This window comes from Telopea speciosissima, chromosome 5 (genome assembly GCF_018873765.1).
Source record: "Telopea speciosissima isolate NSW1024214 ecotype Mountain lineage chromosome 5, Tspe_v1, whole genome shotgun sequence".
NCBI classification, from domain to species: domain Eukaryota; kingdom Viridiplantae; phylum Streptophyta; class Magnoliopsida; order Proteales; family Proteaceae; genus Telopea; species Telopea speciosissima.
Genome location: NC_057920.1, coordinates 61,101,141 through 61,127,140, shown reverse-complemented (window position 1 = coordinate 61,127,140; position 26,000 = coordinate 61,101,141). Strand labels below are relative to the sequence as shown.

Here is a 26,000-nt window from a genome sequence, read left to right as displayed (position 1 = left end):
ATGGTTACCCATTTTTGAATGGTGTTAACCATTAAAATTGTTTTGACCAAAATACCCTTCATACTAAAACATTAAAAAAACCTTACCTAAATCATTTTTTAAACACACACTGTACTCCCCTAAGAAAAAGAAGAAGAAGCCCTCTCTTCCTTCTCTTCCCAAGCCCCCAAAACAATGCCGCCAGAACAACCGCCACCGAAAACAATCACCACAACACCATTAACAACGGTAGCGACAGCGACGGCCACGAAGAAAAACGTTGTTTTTCTAGTGAAAACCAGTACCCAACCATTTCTTCCACCCTGAAGCTGTGGCAAACTTCAAATATTGGCAATGGGGGTCGGTCCTCTCTGATCCGGGTATGCGCTTGTGATGCAGGTCGAGGGCAGAAGATCGACGAAGGTCAGTCACAGGCAGAATGGTACAACAAACAAAATCAAAAACAGGGGTGGGAATTCATATTACAGACCAACACAATCAAATAAAATTAAACAGAAACCATAGGAATTGCAACGGCGGAAACGTTGAGGTTCAATCGTGGTTAATCCGATGGAAGTGGAGCAACAACAATGAAGAAGTCAGAGGGTTTCCTTGAGATCCCCAGGTTGGTACTGTGATGAAGAATTAATGTTACCCCTCTCACGGTCGTCAAAATCGAATGGTTCGAATCACTTCTTCCCAAGGATGAACTGAGCTGCCATGGATGCTGAAATTATTTTCATCGATTGTACCGTGGCTGCTTCAGGGAGGACGACCATGGCTGTTTCTTCCTACAGTTGAGGTCACAAGGATACATCGAAGGTGAGGAAATCGAATAGAAGAAAGACCGGGGGGGGGGAGAATGGGTTATAGGTTCATATGGTCATAGAAACACCACGGTAATGGTGTAATAGCTGGGAAATATAGAAGAGAATAGAAAGTGAAGAATGGAAAGGCGATTTTAGCAACAGTAGAATGTAAATGGTAGGTTAGTAATGGGTTCAGTCATAATGGGTAGGGGTTTTGATCGGTGGGTTTTGGAAGACCAGTGGAGGATAGAGAAATAAGTTTTTGGTTGGGAGAAAAATAGAGAAAGAAAATGTTTGGTCAGTGGATTAGAAGGTGAAGATGGTGGGACGACTAGGTTAGGTTTTCTTTTGGAAAGGTAGAGGGTAAAGGTGGAATGGTTCAGTGATGATGGAATAAGAGTTTCAGTATGAAAATCGGAAAAATGAAAGAGGGTACAGATGAAGAGGATAGGTTGCAGTGGATGTATGTTGTTAGCTGAGTGTGAGGAAGAAGCGTTTGTGGGTGTTTTAATTGAAAGGGTAGATTAGGTATTTCACCCACTAAGAAGGGCAGAATTGTCTTTTAAAAAATATTATATAGTTGACATCACCACTTAACACCTCTTAACTAATGATAAGGGGGGTTTGTGTGGAATTAGTTTGATAACGCAGGGGTGGCACTGATAATATGGTACTTAGTGGGTGTGCCTTAAAATATAGGCAAACCTCAAGGGTTGGTGCTGATAATTTTCCTTTTTTTTTATATGAAACTATGTTCTTGCGCCAAGGAGGTTTTCCCCTTGGTTTGTTCTTGTTCCAAGACGAAGTAATGAAAGAAAGAGGTTTAGTTAGGGATGTAAACGGATCGGATTCGGCTCGGATAGTGCTATATCCGTAGCCGCATCCGATTAGCTTTCAGACGGATTCAGATAGTACTAAACGGATACAGACACGTATATGAATCGGATATTTTACCCGTTTACATGTAAATATATCTTTTCGGATAGCTATAGCCTATCCGTATCCGTTTAGCTTTCGAACGGATTCGTATAATGCTAAACTGAAACGAACACGGATACAGAAACGGATTTCGGCTATTCATTTACATCCCTAGGTTAAGTTTCGTAGGAAGGGCAATTTGGTCAACATATTATATATTCTAACGATTTTAGTCCCAAGTTAATGGAGTGGGTGCATTTGTTAACTTTTAAAAAAAATAGGAGTATGAGTAATTATTCAAAACGTACGGGTGTTTTTGTAATTATGTGATACCTTAGGGAGGTACGTGTAAATTTCTTTACGATATATTGACGGTTCGTGTTTTGTCGTGTACGAAATAATTGAGAGTGTTCACTGCAACTTGCAAATCTTTTCTGAGTTATATCTGAGATCTCTCGAGTTGAAGTGCAGCAGCCATGAGTGGAGCTGGAAAGCTTAGCTGTGTTGTTGTCGCCGTGGATGGTAGCGAAGAGAGCATGAACGCCTTGAAATGGGCACTTGACAACCTGAAACTCAAATCTCAGGAAGACGACTCTGAACCTGGCACCTTAGTGATTCTACATATTCAATCTCCTCCCTCCATCGCCGCTGGCCTTAACCCCGGCGCCATCCCTTTTGGTGGACCTAGTACGTTTTTTCAATTCAAACTTAATCTCGTGTTCTCTTCGTCGAATTCTTGATTCATCAGAACTTAATTGAATTTCTTTGATTGTTTCTGTAAACAATTAGGTGATCTGGAGGTTCCTGCGTTCACCCAGGCCATTGAGGCGCATCAGCGACGCATCACCGAGGCGATCTTGGCTCATGCATTGAAAATATGCTCCGAGAGGAACGTAAGGGATTTTTTACCGAACGCATGATTACTACTATTCCTCTGTTCCAAAAGTAAAAGGGGGAAAAGTAGAAGTAGATGTTCTGGAAACCTTCTCAACTAAGGGATTAATTGATCTGAGTAATCATTTCTCAGGTTAGTGTGAAGACACAAGTAGTTGTTGGTGATCCAAAGGAGAAAATTTGTGAGGTTGCCAGCAACTTGCACTCAGACCTGCTTGTGATGGGGTCCCGCGCTTTTGGCCCTATTAAAAGGTAATTTGGATTAAACTTTGTTTCTATCAAGAGTTTTCCGATTCTTACAATCTGATCCATGATTCAATTCGGTAGCAGTACAGGATGTTGCCTGGTGGATGAAGCTTGTATATATTCTTCCTCTTCCCCCTATCATTAGCTTCATTATTCAGTGATGCTGTTTACGTTGATCTTTCTATATAAACTTTGATTTACATACCTTTATCATGGATGCTTAACTTGTCATCATAATTTAATGGGTAGATGAAAGAAAGAAAAAAAAATCCACCTTTTCATGTTCCTTAGAGCAGTTTCTGAGTACGTATGTACCTTTGGTTTTCTTATCCTCTGAAATGTTACCGGTGTGCACCCTTTTGCTTTTTGTTTCAATCATCCACTCGTCCATCCAAAATTGTGAGAGTAAAATTTGTGAAGAAGAGCTCACTAAATCTTCTAGAGATATGAATGCCATGTTTCTGGACTTGGAAGTACACCCTGCAGTTGCCATGGGTTCTTTGGTCTTGAATTTTTGAAACATTCTTATTTCAGAGTTAGATTATTTGTGAATGGTCTTGTTTTTTTTGGGCTGATATGCTACTACGCAGGGAGTTAACAATGGTACTCAGCTTTGCCTTAATTTGGCCAAATAAGAGGGATACTAAAATGTGATATATGCAATCTTAAGTAATCATTTCCTGAAATCATATGTTTGGACAATTCCAAAGTGGTGGATTCTTCTATCATAAAAAGAATGAAGATTCTATTGAGTGCTATTTAAATTGCAAGATCAAAGCAACTCTTGATGAATTGGTATGGTATATGTATAGAGGAAGGACAAGGGTGGTGTAGTCCTTTTCCCCTAGATCTCTCTCTCTTTTGTCCCTTTTCTTTTTTCTTGAATAATGGAATTTCAAATATCAAGAGGTTTATCTTCTTCTTTTTTTTTTGGGTTTCCTTTTTGATTGCGGGGGGGCGGGGGGGGGGATGTAAAAAAAGTTCTGGCTAATGCACCGGCCGAAGTGTCTGGGCCAAGTGTTTTAATAGACCAGCGGGTGCTTTGAACAGTTCTCTGCAGGTTGGAATCATATTATGTCTAATCACAAACTGGCCCAAAGAAGTTTTGAGGGGAAAGATCAAACTGTTTGCTTCTTTGTTGACTGGTTTTCAAGATACTATTATTCGCCGGCTTGGTTTTGCTAGGTACGGTTTTGTCTTTGGGATGGTATTTTGGTCTGTGGGAATGTGAATTTGAGCTATGAGCCAGGCAAATGTTGTTTCTGGTGATTTCTGTGCTCAGGTCACTTGTTAGTTGTGGAGTTCTATTTGGACTGTGGAGCCTCTGGCTCACTTGATGATTCATAGGGTTGGTGGGCTGCAACAATGTTTCTGCTGCAGCTCTTTCCTTTTGCTCTGTGCTAATTCTGCCATCCCACATGTATTTTTTTCTTTTTGAATACCCTTTCTTTTGGTTGGAAATATGTCACTTCTTTCATAGCTTTAAGTTTAGTATACCTTCACTTGTTATTAGTGATTTAAAAAACAAAGATTGTTAGAAATATAAGGTAAGAACATTGAGGTTAAGTATTTCATCAAGAAACAAAGATGAATGTGTAATTGATTAATTTGTCGCCTTTTTGATAAAGTATCTGTTTCTAAGAGAATTGTAAAGACCCTTGTTTTGATTGCATTCCAGATGCCACAATACTTAGGAATATAAGATGAGTTCTGTCATGCCACGATGCAAACCCAAATTTGTGGGCATGTTGTCTAGTAAACATTTAAACATGGACCAAATTCACGGTGTCCCTGTAAATTGCATGAAAAATGAGGTTACTTAGTTCCATAGAAGGCACTATAAAACCAAGGAGAAAACACCATACATGGTGGGCCATATGGTTGAGATAGGTCATCAGATTTGACCGGTTGACTATCAGGGAATTGTCCATCCTATCCAATGGTTAGCCTATCAAATCATTAGTTCACATGGCTTAAAAGCTGGTGCATCATGGAAAAGGTTTTGGGTATGGTGTTATAGAGTTGTTTTTTTTTTTTAAAATGACTTGTTATAGAGACATATTCCTTAAATATTTTATCTAAAGTATGTGTTGTTTTTCTTTTTTATGTCACTTCAGGCTTTGGGCATGTATAGTCTTGCTTTTTGCCTCATGGTGTGCTTGCATGATGATCAAGATCACCTATCAGATTGGGAACTTATGGATCAACAACGTTTATATGTCATGCCTCTGTCAACCCTGTCCTATGCAATGAATTTCACTTCGTGAAATATAACCCTTGTCATTTTCACCTTAGTTTCAAGAAATCTAAAAAAAGACCCTAGTTTTTCCATGTTTGCTGTGGGATATTGAGCTAAAGTTACTTCACGGATAAAGGGTTCCTTGGTGAACCACATGAACCGTTTTGGGCTGCCACATGTATTTATCATCTAGAGAAAACTTTTCAGGTCTGCTTTGTCCAAATGGCATGTCTGACCCTTATATATTGAACAATGCTGTTAGCTAATTAACATAAATTTCTTTTTGTTTATGAGTATTTTTCGCAGTGACCTTAGTATATTCCTTATCACATGCTTTACACTTAAATATGGTAAACATTGTCTCCTCTGTATATGCTTACAGGATGTTTTTGGGTAGTGTAAGCAACTATTGTACAAACCATGCACAGTGCCCTGTCATTGTAGTTAAGGGTGCTTCTGCTGCATCTTGACAAGCTTCTAAGGTATGTTTCTCCTTTTTTTATTTTATTTTGGTAACTATTATGGTGGAATCAAGCAATATATTTCCAATTTGTACATCCATCTTTTTTAATTGTTTTGTGGCAGTACTGCTGTTTTGCATGGTTAAATCTTGTCCTCCGTGGGCGTAAAAGTGATAATATTATCTTTCTTTCCATTTTAGATCTTGTTATTTGTGAACACTGCTTTGTATGCAAATGCTTGTGTGGTTGTAGGTTTTGAACACCCCCCCGCCCAAAAAAATATATATATATATATATATATATATAAAGAAAGAAAACTAAGGGTGTTAGATAAGTTCTTGACCTGGTATTACTGCATCTACAATCACACCTTTTTTCTGTGGAGTATAGGGAAAGGATGTTAAACATTCAACCATATCATATACTTTTCAGCATTATAAGATTAAATCAATTTTACTGCAAATATATCGAATGGTGCTGTCTCCTAATCCTTAGCCACCAGCAGAAAGGGAAGGAGAAGGCATATGCTTAGATGGATTTGGAAGTCAAGCTTGACATGTCAAAGTTCAACTTGACTCTCCAGTTGTGGATACTTTCTTAAGATTAGTTATATAAGTTTATGTTGAGATTGGCTAATTTACCCGATAGGGGTGACTTAGTCCTTGTTGGTTTCAGTTGTTTGTTTTATTTAGTTTATGTTTTAAGTTGTTTTTTCCTGTTTTTCCCTTCTATCCGATCTCTATTTGGGATTCCTAGTTATAGTGGGAATTCCTAATAGGAATAGGATTGGGGGGGATTCATACTTTAGCTGTAATTTGATTTTATTATAAATAAGAGGCTGGGTGATCGATCTAGATCATCTAAGCATTCATTCCCAAGGCTGTTTACATGGTATCAGAGCCAAATCTGATCTAGGAACAGCTTTTCTCGATTTCTGGTTCTCTCCTCTCTCTTCTTTCTCAGTTTTTTCTTTTTTTCTGGTCTTCCCCTGCTCGGTTTCTGTTTTTTTTCTTTTTTCTTTTCTCTCCACCACTCTCGGCCTCTTTCTCTCCATCAGGGCAGCAACTATGAGGTGATCTAATGCAAATTGCTGCCCTCAATGTCACCTCATTGAAGATTGAAGAACAGTGGTGTGACCTAAATCTGCCGGCAGGTTATTTCCATCCTTGGGGATCGAGCTCTTCTTACACCTGAAGTTTGATTTCTACTTTTATGGAGATTGTTTCCTGCTTCTATTGGTCTACACCAGTCCTTAGTTGAAGACTGCAGAAGTGATTTAGATCCAGTGCTGCACTTTTCTGCAATCAAGTTTTCTTCCTAAATTTGTCAAAATTTAGGGTTTTTTATTGGCTCATCAGAAAGAGCTAATTTTTGGAGGATACTCGACCAAGGTTTCAGCCCATTCTGACGGCTGAAAATTCTGCAAATTCAAAACCCATCATTCACATTCGAATCAAGTTCTTTTTGCAGATCTGATTTTTTCTGTCTGGCTGAATCATGGGTGACTCAGAGATGACTACTGCTACTTCTGGAGGAGATCAAACTAGGTCTGATTTTCTTCCCTATGCTGCTGCCATTAAGCTTGATGGTACAAACTACTTAATTTGGGCCAGATCATTATCCCTAACAGTGGCTGGTAGGGGACTCACTGGCCATCTTACTGGCACCACCAAACAGCCTACTGAAGAAGGTGTTACTCGTACTAAATGGGCTGCCAATGATGCAATGGTAATGTCCTTTGTTCTAACTCTATGACCACCGACCTCTCTAGTCAAGATCTTCTCCTTGACAACTGCTACACGTATATGGACAGTCATCAAGGGCACTTATGGTCGTTCAGGTAGTGGTGCTCAGGTTTATGAAATCAGGAAGACACTCCAAACCACTACTCAGAAGGAGATTTCTGTCACCAAATACTATGCTGCCCTCAAGTGTTTATGGCAACAATTGGATCACTATGTTCGGTTTCAGCCTGCTACTACTGCTGATATTACTGCCTACCACACCTATGTATACCAATTCCGTGTCTATGATTTTCTGGCTGGCCTCAATGATGACTATGACCCTATTCGGGTGCAAGTCCTTGGACGGGTTCCTTTCCCCACTTTAAAGGAGACCTTTTCTTATGTTCACAGTGAAGAGACACGAAGGGCTGCCATGATGATTACTCTCAAAGTTGAGAGATCAGCCTTACAGACTACTGGCCCCACTCCTGTTGCTTCTTCTGACAGTGTTGCTGCTTCTACTACTACTACCAAAGAGCCTGTTAAGTGTGAGCATTGTCACAAACCATATCACACTAAGGCTCAATGTTGGAAATTACATGGGAAGCCAGCTGATTTTGAGGCCAAACGTGGTCGTGCTAAGTCTAAAAACAAAGCCAATCATACTGAAAGTGTAGCTCCAACTCCCATTGCTGACATTGGTTTCTCCCAGGAAGAACTCCAGGCTTTGCGTCGTATGTTGAACACATCTACTACCTCTACTACGCTTGCTGCCAATTCAGGTTCCTTCTTTGCCCGTACAAGTATTTCTTTTGCTGGTCATTGTGCATCAGTAGTATCCACTCAATGGATCATAGACTCCAGTGCTACTGATCACATGACAGGTTCTTCTAGCCTTTTCAATACATACTCTCCTGCTTCTGGTAAGGATAAAGTCAAAATTGCTGATGGGTCCCTCTCCTCCATTTCAGGGAAAGGATCCATTGGTTGTTCTCCTTCCCTTACACTGTCATCTGTATTGCATATTCCCAAATTTACAACTAACCTTCTTTCCATTATCAGTATCACTAAATCCCTGAATTGTAAAGTGACATTTTTTCCCACTCACTGTGTTTTTCAGGAACTGGACTCAGGGAAGACGATTGGATCGGGTAAAGTGCATGGCGGATTGTACCTGCTTGATGGCAATCCTTCACCTACTCAGGCTTTACCTTCGGCATCTTTCTCTTCTGAAATACATAAATGACACTCTAGACTAGGCCACCCTCCCTTAGGTACTTTATCAAATTTATTTCCAGCATTAGTTATCCCCTCGTAGGCTTTACCTTCGGCATCTTTCCTTCATCTAAGCATTCATTCCCAAGGCTGTTTACAGTTTAGTTTTAATTTCCATAAACCATTTACATTAACAAATGGAATTTATTTTTGGTCTCTCCCCAATCAATATGCTGTAATCTAGGAAGTATACAATGGTGATGATACTAACCGGATGATTTGTTCTCTGCTTTTGGATCATCAGTAAGACTATCAGCTGGTCTGCATAAATCTGCTTGGATGTTTATGATTAGCTTCCATGGTGTGATCCAACCTTTCTGAATTAAATGGGGGCATTTTGGATCTATCTGATGGCCAGCAGAATTGTACAATCTATTTACCTGTTTGACTTGGGTTGAGGCACACCTTATTCTTGATAAATCAGAAACAGCCCATGGTGAAAATTCTTTTAATTGAAAATTTGTACTGAAGGTCATAAAAAACATATGGCTTCTTCTCATGTGGTCTTGTTATCCATCCTTTCATCAAAAACCCGGTTTGCCCAATTACTAGAACAGATTTTATTAATGGAAGTGAAGGGGCAAACCGAAAATTCCTTTAAAATTTATATAGGAACAAGGAAGCTATTGAAATCTGGGCAGCTAGGACATGTCATGGATGTAGGTGTCAGACACAGATGTGGGTTATCTACGTAGCACCTCCAGTGAAATTTTTGTAAGCCTTACACAGTAAACAGAATTGTCATTGTCAACGCAAACATGGACCAGGGGTATCCTTGTTACACATTGGGATTTCTAAGTTGTACAAGCTTAATACCAGTTTCTGCCATGAGAGATGGCATCCCACACTGGGAGGACCCTAATATATTTAGACTCTTTTTTAGTTTTTGAACACTTAATAAATCCAAAGAATTCCATTGCAATTTCCGTGATACCTGAATTTTCTTAAATAAAAAAAAACCTCGATTTTCACTTCAGACATTGCTGTGAAGGACCCAAATGGTAACAGTATATGCAGACTTAGAACTTGGGCTTGCTTATCTTCCAAATGTCTTCCATTATTTTGGCTCCTTTTCCAGACATGCTTGTTTTCAACTGGATTTTCTCTTCAGACATCCTACAAAATTTGGCTTCCATTTTAATCGATGCCATTTTCCTTTTTATCAGTTTGTTAACCAAATTATAATTGCCAGAATCTCTTCTTTGAATTGTGCGGCAACGACTGCATTAATCAATATCAGAGCCTTGTCATCATGTTAAAGAATGTGTTTTGACCAGCCAGTGCTGTCACTCCCATCTTACTATGTCACATGACTGGTTCTTGAGGATTTTTAAGGTAATAGATACTTTTCCTAGTTTGTGCCTATGTTGTGTTGTATTGGTGAAGTTTGTTCAAATCTTGTGAAGATTGTTGTAAACTTTCTTTGGCTCTGGGTCTGGCTGTCCAGACATGTAATTTGGCAAAAAGGTTGAGTTTTTCTGATCATTGGTACTGCTCGAGCCCCTTGGCTTGCCTTTGTTATCTTGTGCAACAACTCCTTTATTTGTTATTGGTTATGGATTCGCCAATGGTTTATGAATAATGTTGAAGATTTCTTGTTATGGCCTCTCCACTCTGTGTGTGTGACTGAAGGTGGTTTTTTTTTTTTTACGATTACTGCTGCAGAGGGAGAAGAGTAATAGCGAAAATTCATTGCAAAGATAATTTTATTATTTGATTATGTGTTTGAAAAAGTGGCTGAGCCTTAGCACAACAGTTAAGTTGCAGTATTGCAAACTGTTGGTTGCAGGTTCAAAACTTGGAAACAGCCTCTCCTACGAAGCTGGGGGTACGGCTGTGTACATTTGCCCCTCCCAAAACCTGCAGTAGCAGGAGCCTCATGTACTGGGACTCTCTTTGATAATATGTTTGGAAATGACAGAAATGAGATCATTTTATTTTAGTTTTACAGAGTATTTAACTGCACTTTATCACGTGAAATTGAGTCATCCCCTGAACGTTGATACAAATCAAAAAGAATTTATTGCTTGTCATCCTAAAGAATGAGTGCAAGCTGATTAGGGAAGTAATGAATATAAAAGGAACACATTGTGGGAGTCTTTAGGCAGTGAGCCAAAATTAATTAGGATGAATGCTTTTCTGAGAGATCAGAAATGGCGCATGCATGACTGAAGCAATAGACTGGACTATGCCATAGATTGAGTGGAATGGTTGATCAGGATTCGTCAAATCTGAGCCAAGTACTTGATATAAGGTTCTTTTTCTATTTTACATTTGTTATATTATTAAAGTAAATATAGCATTTTTAACCTGTTAATTACTTACCAAGGTGCTCAAAGGCCAAACTTTGAATAACTTTGTCACTGCTAAATTTGATGAAAGCTATTATCTGTTGAGAATCATAAATCAATTTCTTGATGGAAATGCCAACATGACCTTAGAAATTGATGGTACTTCAATCCACCCTTTGATCGTGTGGTGTTAGCACCATATAGTGCAATGGCCCTCTCAACCTCTATCTAACCTCCAATGCAAAGGTACATGTACCTTACTATAGGAAGACAAGACTGTGAATCAATTCTTACCATGCTGGATCATTCATATATGCTCACTGTTCACTGTCACTGTTTCTCAGTAATACTTGTTGAAGAGTGGACTGTTTATGTATTGAATCTCAAAGTGGGGGGGGATTCATGGCCATGGTGAGCAAGATAGTTTTTCAAAGGCCTAAATGGACACTTAAGGGATATGATTATCTGTGACTATGATAAAAAAGAAGCATATATTGTGTTATATATGTTGTATTTCTCAATTGCTCATTTTGTGCATAAACAGATCTTTCTTCTCTAGGTTTCAGGTTTTCCACCTCACACCCCCCTCCCCCCCTCCCTCCAAAAAAAAAAAAAATTTCCTTTGCGTGCTTTGCTCTGCCCAAGTCTCCACCCATCCACTGACTCCAGGCCTTCGGGGTGTCAATGAGAAACCCCTTAACAGCCAGGGTTTTAAGATTCGGGAATTGGATCGGTGAATTGGCCACCGATCCATCACGGATGATTCACATCCAAAAACCATAGAAATTCCCTGTTTTTGGATCTGAGGACCAATTCTAGGGTTCTTGAGTACTGATTCAAGCTGATTCTAATCCAATCCAGTTTACAGCTGATTCTCAAGGGCGAGGCTTACACCCAGATGCTTTATTTTCGTCCCCGACAGTCCCCCAGTACCTATAATAGGGGGAAGGGGGGCAATGACCACCCTACTCCTGCCCGAATACTCTGCCAAAGTGGGGTCTACCCCTCTTATTGCAGCCACTGGAAACTGGACTGGGCAGGGAACTAGAGGAGATAATTTTCGGCTGCAAGATTATACTTTGCTAAAGATGAGCGTAGGAATGTAGTTTCATTTAAATTATTCACCATCCAAGAATATCATAAGAAGACGACACTTGAGATATCTGTTCATCGTCTTTGGATTCTTTTTTCGAACTGAAAACAACCTGGATCTTAGTATACGTGGTGGCAGCATGGTTCTTAGTATTTATCAAAATAAAAAAAAGCATGGTTCTAAGTATCGGCATCGGATCGTCTGTATTGGGTGATCCGTATCAGTTTTGCACTTTATCGATCCCAATGCCTGGTCAATACTGGTGCGGTTGGACGGATCGGGTCTGGTATCGATTGTGTAACATGGTATCGTCCGTTCCTACGTTACTCACCCAGAAATCCACTCATACATACATGATGTCACGAATTGATATATCGCATTCGTTCCTAAAAGCAAGTTTTTCCTTGATTTCAAGATTCCCTACTGTACCTAAAACCTGCATACCTACCTTAAAACTAGCGTATTAGCTTCCTCTTTCCTCTTTCTTCTTTCGCCTTAATAGAATATATATTATTAAAAAAAAAAAGCCTTAACAGAATAGAACAATGCTATTTTGTAGTGATTTTGCATGCATTCTTCGGATCTTCTCCTGCCTCTAATCTCGCATGATATGATATCGTACATTGTATTTAAGGTAAAAATAAATATATATTTATTTTAACATAATTAAATTTTCACATTGACTGATTTTTTTTTCTAGAATATAACCCATTTTTTCTACAAATATATTACAATATTTGTTATATTTTGTTTAATATTTCACACATTGATTTAGTGTTTTTTTAACAAATATTCTTTTTTATCATTTATGCACATTTTTTTACTTTTTTTTACCGATACTTGATCCAATACCAAAAAGGTTTGCTGATTCAGCATTTTTACTGATACTAATCTGATACTACCGATACCGATCCAATACCATATTAGTTTTTAGGTTGACCGATACCCGATCTGATACCATGCACCAAATCCATCCCTGCCACCGGGACGATCTCTTTCAACCTTCTTTTTGGATCATTATTGAGGCCTGACGTGGTAGAATGAAACAGTTCTTATCATTATTGATGGGGAAGGATTATTCAAGAACGACGGGAATCGATCATTGAGAAGGAAATGTCTTTTTCATCTCTCGTCAAAACAAAAACGTGGCCGGACTCCATGGGGACCATTCGGGCTTCGCCTTATCTGCACAAGGCAACGCCATTAACAAGCAGTGTGAACAGTGATCTCATGAGGCTATGACTATATATTGTAGGCATGTAGATACGGTGAAAACTCGTTCTGTTATCATGTAAAGTTTTCAAACTAAAAGTTTGAATTGGTATACTCCATCTACCGGTAGATGAACTCACCAAAGATGTGCGACAAAATGGAATAGTACATTGGAGGTCAGCAAGATCATTTTATGTGAGGAATGAAGAAACACAAAGGTGCTAGCATACCTTAATCCAGCAACTCAAAAAACCTTTAACCTTTTTCTAAACATAATTTTATGCATTATTCTTTATGGGAAAAGGCTAAGTAAACTAGCGGTATAACGTATGGTAACACCCTATGCGTCCATCTCTCTCTTCCTCCCTTTAAGGGGTAAGAGAGTCATTCATACCCATCCTTCTTCCATTCTTTATATAACAAAGAATTTGTAACCATCTTTCTTTGCCTACCATGATCTGAACCAAATAAGACAGAGATTAAAAGGTAGTTCCCCATGGTGAAGAAGATAGGCACATCAAGCGAGCTTTGATACCATTTATTGGGATTTGGTTAAAACTCATTTCTTAAAGCTAGCCATTAAGAAGAGGATGTCCAAGTCCTTATAAGTCTTCACATTATAGGCTATTCATATCCAATGTAGGATCAATTGCTTTCGTGTGAAACCCAATACCTTTCTAGTAGAGTGCAACCTCCCAAGGTGGTCACTGGTTTGATTCTCCTATCTTCACCTTGTGCCTTAAGGGTCCTTCTCCCTCTCCCCCACTCTCTAATAATTGTACTTAAAGCTTCATGAGGCATATTAGATAGGTAGACCAAAATAAAAACAAACATGCTTGTAATGGAGAGTAATAATGGCACTAGGATTTTGGGTGAACCATTCTCCCATAGTGTATAAGATTATATAAAAATCTCATGGGCTCATGTTCTCTGTCCCACAGCGCAGGCTGCACCCAGACACATGGGCCTGCCACACAAGGGGGCAGGGTGGTCATTGCGCCCACCCTATGTGTCTGGGCACAGCTTGCGCCCCTGGCACAGAAAACATTCTCCCTAATCTCATACATGCAAAAAGGAGAAACTTGTTGCGATGATATTCTCTATGTGACCAACCATGATTACCCAAAGCGACACCTTTTTATTGAGAATCAAAAACTACATTGAGTTTTACTAGTATTACCTACTGTATCACCTTTGTTAGTAGCATTCCTAGATCTACTGGCTTTTCGACAAACACAATATTACCCATTTTAGATTTCCATGACTGTCAACCTTTCTTTTGAAACTTGATCTATGAGTGGGGGACTTTTTTGTTTTTTTTGGGTAAACTATGAGTGGGGAACTTGAGCCTTATTTGTCCAATAAAAATTGTTTGCCTCTTAAACTTAATGCATGTGCACAATCAAAAATAATAATAATAAAAATAAAGGAAAGAGAATGCCATGCGGTCACACTAGACATGCCGCCCCTACGTCTTGACATAGGGGCACATGAAATAACCATCGCACCCCTTGGAACCTCAGAAAGCCAGAAATGACCAGGGATGCGGCGATCATTTCAAGTGTGCAGGGGTAGCGTGTCTAGCATGACCGGTGGCGTTCTTTCTCCCTAAAAATAAAAAGGGAGAAAGTTTTCTGTGCTAGGGACGTAGGTTGCGCTTAGACACATGGGAGTGGGCGAAATGACCACCTTGCCCCCTTAATGGCAGGCCCATGTGTCTGGGCGCAGGCTGCGCTGCTGCACAGAGAACATCATCCCAAATAAAAATTAGTCATTAGTCTCACCATTCAATACTTGGCAGATATGTGTGTGCGTCTATGTTGCAAAGGATTCCGAGACCACCTCATTGGTGAAGTTTTAGGCTCCAATAGAAGAAAAAAAAAGGCCTCAAGTTTAATTGTCACTAGATTTTAGCTAGTGAATGACATTCTAATAAGGGATTGTCTAAATGACACCTCCATGGGTGTATTTATTACATTTAACATTTTATTTTACTATCCCTTGTTTTATTCTTTAAATTTCTAAAAGTTAGGGGCAAATAAAGGTTTTCAAATAATTTTTTGGGACAGATTTTTATACACGGCCATGGTTGTCCTTTAAATTATTAGATGGGCATGACCGTGTACAATACACGGTTTCTCATCTCCATCCAATGGTTGAAGGCATGATCATGCACCATGCGCGACCGTATATGAAACCTTTTGCCTAATTTTTTCGATGAAAAGTTTTCAAAATAATTTGAAAGACTTAATTTTAGATGTGCAATGATGAAGAACATCAAATCTATTGGATGACATACAAATTTTAAACATCTAAAATAAAAACAAAAGAAGATCAGAGGAGGAGATATGAATTTCGGCTAGGTTGAGATCCAGAACTGGAATCGATTGAGAGAGATCCATCATATGAACAGAACTGGAATTGATTGAGAGAGATTGATAGAACTGGAATCGATTGAGAGAGATTGAAGCTATCTTACATGTTAAGATAGCAAGAGAAATGTTTGATGTAATGGATGAGGAAGAACAAAAGAACGATAAGAGTTTAGGAGACATCTTAATCGGATCATAATCAAACAATAAATCCCCCTTCTGTCACACACCACACAAAAAAAAAAAAAAATTCTCCAAATTCAACAAGAATAACAGAACATTAAGAAGCAGAGAAGAGAAGAGTATGAGTTGGAAACAGAAAGCAGTCATGGTTGCTGGTTAATCACTTAGAGAGTTCTAGAACAACACCGAAACCGATTCAAAGTAACCAATTCCAAATTCAATAAGAATGAACCAAAAACTCACCGTAATGATCTCCGAACGGCTGGAACTAGATAATTTGTGTATACACCAAATCGATGAACAAAACCAGAGAAGAGGAAGAAGGATATGAGAGTACCTTCTAGAGGTTCGGAGAGATGAGAACTTCTCAAAGAGACAACCACCATCGCTTGCTCAGAGCTTCAAAGCTTCGAAGCTTCTCAGAGAGACTGGAGCACCAGAGACGTTAGGGCTTCTCCAAGCTTTCAATCGATGAAACAACGCCCTCTCTCGGGTTTTGAATTTACTTGCGTTTTTTGTCGGAAAATAAAAATTGCAATCTTACCTTAAAAGTGAAATTTATTCTCCATGGGGAAAACAATTCCCTTGCAACCAAACACCTAAAATTATTAACCTTGGGAAAAAAATCACTTTACATCAAAATTTTGTATTCCCCTTGCAACCAAACAAAGCCAAAATATAAACATGCAAAGAAAATTATTGGTTAATTGTAAATCTACAGCTCGACTGCAGGGGTGACCGTACACCAGAGAATACGTTCAGGCAATACTCATCATCCATTGCCTTTTTCAGTTGCTATCAAAACTAATTAAGTTTGACCTTCAAGGGACAACCTGGGCTATACAAGAATGAATGCCTCAAATGACATTTTTACTCTCATTATCAGTACGTATTTGTTAAAGTGTTTAGCATGAAACCATTAGAATCGATTTCTTATGAGGTAGGTGAAGATTTCAATCAATTTCACAGAAATAAAGTGCAAAAAAATCACATCAAACACTTTCCACAATTGAAATCATACCTTGAAGTAATTCTCAAATTCGTAACAAAGAGAACTTAAATGAGCAATAGTTTTTTCTAGACCAGCACATTTAGAAGGTATCTCTAGATCAACACCAAGATTTGCCATATGAAAGAGATGTGGCAATTTCAACCATATGGATATCTAAAAAAGGTCCAAGTTGGCCACATATATTATATTTCAGACTTGGATTTAATGCATTTTTTATTTTTTTTTTTGGTAAGAATATCTTGTGTATTTACAGCCATCAATTTAATGCATATTTCAGACTTGGATTTAATGCATATACCCTCTTATGAGTTTGAGTTTTTTTTTTATTTTTTTCTTGTAAGAATATCTTGTGTATTTACAGCCATCAATTTCTTCCTATAAAAGTTCTATTCTTTTAAGGGAAACAGTTTTCTGTACGGGAGTGTGGTCTATGCCAGTACTCCCATGTGTCTCTCTCTCCTCCTTAAAATAAGGGGGTAGAGGTGTCTTTTTACATGGGGAGGAGAGAGATAGACTCATGGGAGTGCTGGCGTAGGCCACACTCCCGAACCGAGAACTTTTTCCCTTCTTTTAATTAGAACTTCAAAGGTTTATTCTTATTTTTATAACAAAAAGCAAATTTATTGAAGAAAAAGACATGGAGAGTTCAAAAGCTTCCAAATTACAAAGATCTTGAAACCAAAGAGAGGAAATAGGTCATTTTGTCTTATATGTCCGAGATAGAGCCTTCCCTTCCCTTCCCTACTAGGGAGTGCGAAACATTATTCCCTTTCCTAGAAATAGGAGTGAATATACATTCTCTAAACTTCCCTCTTAACAAATGGATATGGATGCCCCCTACGCGCTGAGCTCCCTAGAGAAACTGGGCAGGGTCTGAGCCTCTGAGGCATGTTGTTTGCCTGTTTGGCAATGGCAGGAGCTGCAACTATAATGTAAATCCAGCAAAACCTAAGGATTATCGAAAAGGGGAGATATGAAAAAAAGTTCCGTTGCCGGGAATCGAACCCGGGTCTCCTGGGTGAAAGCCAGATATCCTAACCGCTGGACGACAACGGATTGGATGATTACATAGCTTTAGTCAATTATTTAATCCAACTCTTTTAAAAACCCAAAGGGATTGGTTGTTAATAAAGTTCTAAATTTCTGTTTTAGAATAACAAAAAAAGAACAGCATTATGAGCTTCAACTATGCTCTATAGTCTTCAACCTTTTTTTTTTGTTTTGGTCTTCAACATTTCGATCACGTGATCATCCAACTAAAACACAGGTGATAAGTCTCTCTATAGACCATGGTTTTTTCACATCTTCTATTCATAATAAAAGAGATCATACGCATGTACCTAATTGGACGAATGATAGTTTACCAAAACATCAATATTTTTAGAAATGGTAAGGTGATTGGAAATGAAAGTTCAATAAATGGTTAACCATAAAAATTAACATATGGTCAATCCAATGATTAGGGTGGTCAAATTAGTTGTCCACGTGGTACTATACCATGGTTTTAAGTATCGGTATCGTATCGTTCATATCGGGTGATACGTATCAGTTTTGCTAGTCATCGATATTGTATCGATAGTACGGTACGGATATGGGGTAAAATGGTCAAAAAACTCATTTTTTAGGGAAATTCAGGAATATTTTTGTTCGATACAACCGATCCAGACCGATATTGTATCGATATCGTATCGATTTTACGGATCATCGATACCCATTCTGATACCGTGCACTAAAACCATGTACGACACGACTCGTAGAGATGGCATGCACCATCAACATTAATCTTCATGACATTAGGAGGAGGAGGAGGAGACTAAGAACTTTGCCTGGATAATGTAGGATTGGACGATCTCCTTCCAGCCTTAAATTCATCGGCCAAAGATAGAGCACGCACGGTAGGTTGTGTGATTGAGGTCCTTCCCCATGAGTAAAACTCATATAGGAGGTCCACAGATGCCAAAGCATACATGAAAGAGTAGCTATGCATTTCTAACTTTCAGACCTCAAAGTGCTGGCAATAGCTTGACTCATATAGACTCTAATGTCACTTGATGTATTGATGTCTCTCACATTGATGTTTTGTCTAGGGGTGCAAGTTTGGTCCTATCCGCTTGAACCCGTCCCGGCCCACCCTGAGCTCGAATAGGGCCTGGGCTGTGATATTTGACCTTGAGGGCGGGTCAAGGTTGGAAACTTTTGGCTCTGAGTCAAGATCGGGTCGGGTTAGGGTTGAGGTTTCGGGCTAAGCCTGGCCCGGCCCTGCCTAACCCTATTTTAAGTTATATTGTAAAATATATATTGATATAATATATACAAGGAGAAAGTTTTCTGTGCTAGGGGCGCAGGTTGCGCCCAAACACATGGGGTGGGTAAAATGACCACCTTACCCCCCTGAATGGCAGGCCCATCCGTCTGAGCACAGGCTGCGCAGCAGCACAGAGAACATCATCCCATATATATATTATAAACTTTAAATGCCACCCACATTTTATAATATAATATATTATATATGAAGATAAGTGATATAATACATTTTATTATACTGTTATTTTATGTAAAATTGATAATTTTCACCTTGGCCCATTCTAGTCCATGCATTTCCTTCCCCCTCATCATGATCAGGGCCAATCAGAGACAGCCCGACCCGACCCTGAGGGCGGGTTAGGATTGGATTTTTCAAGCCTTGAGTTAGAATCGGATCAGGCTTGGGCCTAGTTAAGGGAACTCAGAATTGAACTAGGGTTTAATAAAGCCTGACCCAATCCGACCCTGTTGCAGCCCTAATATGGACTCTTTGGCATCTGATGAACAGATGATTGGGATCAAAAGTTTCCCTTGAGCAAACCATGCATGTTTGAGGTACATTAAAACCCCAGCTGTTAAGAAGGTCAGCAGTAAGAAGCCGACCCAGCAAAAGCTTCCAAAGAAAAATTTTAACCTTTGGTGCCGTAGGAATATGCCATAAGTGGAGCCATAGCGTGTTTGAAGGGTTCAAGTCGCCATCTAGAGCTAGGTGGTACGCCGATGCAATTGAAAATTTTCTATTGGCTGTTGGAAACCAAATGAAGCGATCCAGAGAAGGAAATAGCGATAAGGGAATGGCTAGGATGTCCAACGCAACATATCCACCCTCCGGTTCTTGATTTAGTGTGAATAAGTTGCGCAACAGAGAGAGAAAGAGAGAGAGAGAAAGAAAGGGTATAAATGAAATTTAGCTTGTTTCTGAGGAGCCTAGCAGGTCCAGAATGTTGTCAACTATTGGATTGTGCTGCACACATTCAAAGCAGGCGTCAATATGTGTGTGATACAGCTCAACCCCTGGATGCCCTGGACACGCCTTGGGCGCTGGGCTCCCTAAAGACGGTCCTGATCCGTGTAACTGTAAGTGGGATAGTCAAAAATCTAGATCTGGTTGAAATTCACAATTGTTTATTTGGATCTCTCTGCCCGTGAGTGGGACCGGGGACAGAGTCACGGAGGATTTTATTATTTTTACTCCCATTCGGCTTCACATGCAGTGGTCCCCACTCCCCAGGCTTCAAGCTTCTTCTCTTAAAATCTTAAGTTTTTTTGATAGAGAAAATCCTAAGTTTCCATTCCAGTGGAACGAGGGTAGAAGACAACACTTAAGAAAAGGACTTCTTTAAAAAGGTCTCCACGTGTAAGAATAGGTATCCAATTTACTGTTTTGACCTTGTACCTGGTGGGATTTTAATATTTAAATGATACAGCAAATTTCATTTACACCCCTTGTTCTTATTAGGCTGGCCATATCAGACTAGGGTCACTAAAAATCAGGTTACAATTTCATTTGACACGTATGAATGTGTTATTTAGACAAATGGATTCAAAATATAAAGGGAGAAAGAACTCTACCTGGTCATGTTGCGGTCAGACATAGGATCGCACGAAATGACTGTCGTACTATCATGGAAAGACGAAAAATCCTATGGCATCATGATCATTTCACACGATACTGTGTCTGGATGGAGGGGTTGCATGTTGCACACGATCAGGTAACATTCTCTTTTCCAAATGTAAATTACCCAAGGGAGAGGGTTCTATGACCAAGTGGTATAAAAGAGTGCTATGAGCAAGTGGTATTATGAGGAGAGAGAGAGACAGATAAAGGGTATTTGTGTACATCTGCAGTGGTGGCTCAGAGAACCTTTCCCCACTACTCAGAAATGAAAAATTGGAAACAAATTTTCTTCACCTAGAATAGATGAAGGTCCTTACGATCCCTATTAATGATTCCTCGTTCATTGTGGCTTGAGAAAAACTTGATCATAAAAAATTAACAAGTAAATAATCCACAAGTGCTTATAGGAGTTGTGTAAAAAACCCTTGTGATGAAAGTAGAATTTCTCTTTAGAAAAGTACTTACTTCTCCTTTGCGAACTCCCCAATCTTGATGCCTTAAAGGAAGGGACAAGCAAATTAGGTGTGATGACTTCTCCTACAATTGGGGGGTATGTTGTAGAACACAAAAGGGTACATTCTTTAAGATTTGAAAAAAAAATTGGCAATCCCTAAACATAACCTATAGTACCCAAACTCCCCTATGAATACTTCTTTTCTAATTCCCCCAATAAAGTAAACTATCACCTGTCGTTCTCCTTTAGTTTTTTGACATTTTTGAAGTTTGTCATTTAAAGTTTATAACGCCGTCAAAGTCATGGACACCCTCAATCCCAAAAGGATCTTGTCCAGCACCCTCCCTGGGATGTATGTGCAGCGTCTAACACAATGAGGCATGAAAAGACCGCTGCTCGAGCAGGGGTGAGGTGGTCTTTTCACACCTCAATGTGTCTGGCGCTACACGTGCAGCCCGAGCGGGGTACTGGACAGGAACCGAGTCCCCCTCAATCATATGATACACATTCTCTAAAATTTCTCACCAAATTAGTGGATTGATTGAAACATGAAATTATTCTAGCATATACTTAGTCTACATTAATATATAGATAAAAAAAAAATGTGCTATAAAATTGGTCAATCCACATTATTTGGATTGAGAATGACCATGTCAATGTTAGAATGAAATATATAAAAGAGGGATATTATAACATTAAAAATTATCATAATAGAGACCTTGAGGTACATTTGAAGGTGAAGTGAAAGAAAAGAGTGAAAATGTCAATGAGATAATAATAATAACACTTTAAAAAGCCAAGAGAGAAGGAGATGAAAGTTTGCTTTAGTGCAAAATAAGAAGAATAAAAATGTCTTATAAAAGAGTTTTTTGTACAAGTAATCTTTCAGTTAGGTTTTTTGGAAAGCTTAAAAGCATAAGAAATCATAAGATTGATAACACTATCATAAGCACTAACAAAGAAACAGGCAATTATCTACAACCAAAGGAATTGGTGATTATCAATTTAGAGGCACAGTTTTACAGATTTTGATCTTCCTGTTGATTCAATGGGACCACAATTGGGCTTAAAAAATGTTTTCAAGCTGAAACCTTAGGTTGACTAAAATTTGATTTAATTAATTATTAAATTTAACACTGAATCAAATTAACTAATAGAAGAGAAGAGAAGCTGAAGAAGAGTCAAGACAAAAATCAAGTTTATTATTTTATTAGTGCCATAAGGCCCCACAATTAAATCCAAATTCCAATAAAAAAACAAAAACCCATATATTTTTCTTTGGATGGAAGAAGACCCATGTCATAATTTCATACATAGAATTTTATGAAAATTAAAAATAAAAAAATTGGGGGTAATTTTATGCCATTAACAAGTGAGAAGTAAGAAATGAGAACATAAAATTGAACAGTGCCCCCATAGTATTGAGAGTTTGAGACAACTAAAACACAGTTTTTTTTTTTTTGATAAAAACTAAAACACAGTTACATGAGAAACAAGTAACATCTGACCAACAATTTCACTAAGGACAGACAGAATCAGATTTGACAACACTGAACGAAAGAGAAATTAAAGGGAATACAAAGTGAAAACAAGAGGGAGAAAACATGTTATTTGGAAGAAAAACACAGACCGTGTAGGCTGCATATCTGCAATTACCCACACAAACACACACACAGAAAAGAAAACAGAAAGAAGGCTTTCGATTTTCTTCTCTTTCTCTTTTGCTTTCTCTAACAAAGTCAAAATCTTCGTCAACCCCACCATTGATGGACTGCAACTCCTTCATCCCTCAACCTTCCATAGAGAGCCAAGCATTCCCAATAAGCCCTCTTGCTTTTGTTCTTCCTTCCTCCCAAGCTCTGGTGTTCGCATTCTAGAAACAGCTCATCCACTAAACAGATTGCTCTGCTCTTCACCACTTCCTCTACTATTTCTGCTTCTGCCTTCATAACTACATACTCCTCTTCCCTTACATTCTTCTTCAACCAGTCAGACATGCTCATCTGTGGAACTCCCTCATCCAAAACCTCTTCGTTTAGAGTCTCTATCTTGTACATTTCAAAATCTCGATTCCTTGTTGGGTAGTTCCGTGCGAACCACATCGTGCTGCCATTGATGTTCTTGTCTGGTAAGCCAACATCGATGAATAGGCGACGAGGGTACTGTTCTAAAGAATCACCCATTAAGTCAGGGAGGTATTTGGTCCTCTTCAAGTACTTGTTGTTCTGTTTCACTGAAGAAGCTCGTGGCGGTTCAAGCAGGACATCCTCCAGGCCATTCAATGCTGCCCTCTTGGCTTCCGATGACAATGCGCAGAGACGCCTCTTCGTCTGTGAATTTGTCTCAGCAGGTCCGGTCTTCTTCAACGCCAACACCGTGGATTCGAACTGCCTAAGATACACGATTTTGTAATTCGATGGTTTGTAGAAGGCGTTCGAGGGATTGTTGCTCAATTGAATGGCAACGATTCCGCCAGTCTTGAGGATTCGATCGATGAACTCGCCGGCAATGACATCAGAAGCGAAGACGAAATCAAATGTGCCATCTAGGATCGAGTTCTGTCGCTCGGCATCGGATTCAGAGACGAGATCCATGACATGGGCTTTCAAGATCTGGGCACCGTGAGTTGTAACCTCGTCGCCATCGCCTTGTCGGAGCACAAAGAGGGCTTTGTCTCCCGATTTGAAGAGACCCTCGCTGGTTAAGTCGTGAAGGAGCACAGGCAACAATGATTCACCATGAATGCGAGCCTCAGAGGTTACAGAACTGTAAATTAAGGAAGAATCCCGAATGACCATTGATCCAAGCCAGGGAGAAGTGATAATGGCCAAAGCCAGAAGCACCGATCGGGCGATAACCTTAAGAACCCTTGAATCGGGTAGCTTAATTATGAGCTGATCGTGAGGAGTCACAGTGATCCCACCTCTGCGCAGGTGCTTGATCCTACACTGGGTCATGGAGGGTCGAAATCTTGGAACCAACCCCATCTCTTCTTCTTCAAAATTTCTGCTTTAAAGTGTCGAGAATTCGATCTGAATTCTTCAGAATGCAGGCGAGGAAGGGAAGAACAAAGAGTGTCGCAGGTTTTGCTGGGAAATGGGCTTTTTGATTTTACAGACGATGATGATGATATCAGAGAAAGAAAGAAACTAGGGAACAGAGATGATTCAGGCGAGAGGAGAGGGAAGAGAAGTTAGCGAGTGCAAAACCTGGAAGCGGTGTGGTTTCCACCCACGAGGGCCACTCGGGTACTTCGGATTCTTGACCAAAGGAGCATCAACTGCCTAAACCTCTGAACTTCCATTATTTCCGACCAAACCGCCCAGATTGAAGAAGGGTTTTCCTAAGCAGCCAGGGTTTGTTTCTTCCTTTTTAACGGGACTGAGATAGGAGGGGAAGAAGAAGAAGAAAAGAATCTTCTTTCTTCTCGGCTGTTGTTTGTTTGGAATGGAGAGCGTGAGAGGATGATGTATTGAGTGAGCCAATGGAATTCAGTTGGATTAAGAAGGGAAAGGTGAGCTGTTTGGGGTTGGGAGTTTAGGGTTGGGGGTATTGGAGAGGAGTGATGGAGAGACATTGCTTTATTAACGGACCCACGAGAAATAAGTTCCTCCATAGTTTTTGTTTCTTTTCAAAGCTTCTGTCGTTGTCAATGTGCCTTCAAAGGTAAAAAGAAAATGATTTACCCAAAAATAAATAAAATAAAATAAAAAGAGAATTATCACCTTAACCAAAAATTCTGTTATTATCTAAAATTTCATTTAATTATATGGAAAAATATAATTGATTGGTAATTTAAAATATAATTTATTTGGATAAGAGTTCTCTGTGGAGGCTATGGAAGCGCCAATAAGAGCACGCGGTGGTATCAACAAAATGGTCATTACCACCTTTCATGGACGGTCATTTCACTCTCCCATGGAGAACATTTCTCCATATTTGTTAGTCCACAACACAATAGATCATGCAATTGGAATTAGGGAAAATGTAGGCTGTCAGGTTGTGTGGCGTTTGGGACTCGTAAAATGAAAAAGCTCAACCTTGTTGGATGCCTATGCACATTCTATCATTAGCCTCCGCATTGGTGTAAGGCCACACAACTTAGCAACAAGAATCGTTATCCTCTCCTATTATAGCACGGAGTAGTAGCGCATCATGCAGCGCTATAGAGGCCATGTGGCACAGTGGGCCCCACATGGTGCACATGGCCTCTGCAGCCAACGCACGATGCATTACAGTACTGTGCTGTAACAGGAGAGGATAAAATTTCTAGCAACAATCCCCCTCCCAATTAATTATTTACTCTCATTTTAATTAAATTATCTAAAACAAAGACGTATAATATTGAAAAATTCTAAATAGTATTCACTGTACAAGAGACCCTCCAATGTGCACATTTTTTTTTCCGATCATCGTGTAACTATGCATGGTGACAATGAGTTATTATCGTAGTATGTAAAAAGACGAGTGTGTCGCATATGAACTAAAAGAACATTATGAAATTGAACTTTTCACTACCAGAAATTCCTAACTCTATATTAAACCAAAATAATACCAAGTTTGTATATATGGACAACATCATCATGGTGATAGGTTTGAGGTAATCAACCTTGGTTACACCAAGCAAAACCTTTTTTTTATATTTTTACTTCTAATCATAATTATAAAAATGTCCAAAGGCGGCGTTAATCGTGTGAGCACAAGTATAAATGTTGTTAACCGTGTGTGCACAGGTATAATGTATGAGTGTATGATCATATGACCATAACAAATTTTTTTTTTGGTGACCATAACAAATTGAATGAATAGAGAATTGGAGCAATTAACAACTCATTTGGATATTTGTACTACAATGGTCAACTGAAAAAATACATGATATACAAATAAGAGTGTACAAGTGAGACATTGATGTTTTT

At 39.2% G+C, this 26,000-nt stretch overlaps 2 protein-coding genes and 1 non-coding gene across 4 annotated transcripts; 1 reads left to right on the top strand and 2 right to left on the bottom strand.

Moving 5' to 3' along the window:
- The first annotated feature begins 2,136 nt into the window (after window positions 1-2,136).
- LOC122660906 (universal stress protein PHOS34) lies at window positions 2,137-10,134 on the top strand. 2 transcript variants are annotated; one of them, XM_043856164.1, is made up of 5 exons: window positions 2,137-2,393; window positions 2,496-2,599; window positions 2,734-2,852; window positions 5,468-5,567; window positions 5,671-5,689. In XM_043856164.1, the coding sequence occupies exons 1-4, from the start codon at window positions 2,183-2,185 to the stop codon at window positions 5,553-5,555; spliced, it is 522 nt and encodes a 173-aa protein (XP_043712099.1). In that variant the 5' UTR covers window positions 2,137-2,182; the 3' UTR covers window positions 5,556-5,567; window positions 5,671-5,689. The 2 variants fall into 2 exon arrangements, with proteins under 2 accessions (XP_043712099.1, XP_043712098.1); XM_043856163.1 differs by lacking the exon at window positions 5,671-5,689 and adding an exon at window positions 9,738-10,134 and having other exon boundaries at window positions 2,138-2,393.
- Window positions 10,135-17,692: 7,558 nt separating this feature from the next.
- TRNAE-UUC lies at window positions 17,693-17,764 on the bottom strand. Its single transcript has one exon. It is a non-coding gene; the product is annotated as a tRNA-Glu (tRNA).
- Window positions 17,765-22,796: 5,032 nt separating this feature from the next.
- On the bottom strand, window positions 22,797-24,076 carry LOC122662671. Its single transcript, XM_043858371.1, has one exon. It carries the CDS (start codon window positions 24,069-24,071, stop codon window positions 22,836-22,838), a length of 1,236 nt encoding a protein of 411 aa, XP_043714306.1. The 5' UTR covers window positions 24,072-24,076; the 3' UTR covers window positions 22,797-22,835.
- Window positions 24,077-26,000: the final 1,924 nt, after the last annotated feature.

Bases quoted from the DNA above. Each gene is read 5' to 3' on its own strand.
- LOC122660906 (XM_043856163.1), top strand. From the start codon at position 2,183: ATGAGTGGAGCTGGAAAGCTTAGCTGTGTTGTTGTCGCCGTGGATGGT. The intron at 2,600-2,733 runs GTAAGGGATTTT...ATCATTTCTCAG, and splicing joins AAATATGCTCCGAGAGGAAC to GTTAGTGTGAAGACACAAGT. The intron at 2,853-5,467 runs GTAATTTGGATT...ATATGCTTACAG, and splicing joins GCTTTTGGCCCTATTAAAAG to GATGTTTTTGGGTAGTGTAA.
- LOC122662671 (XM_043858371.1), bottom strand. From the start codon at position 24,071: ATGGGGTTGGTTCCAAGATTTCGACCCTCCATGACCCAGTGTAGGATC.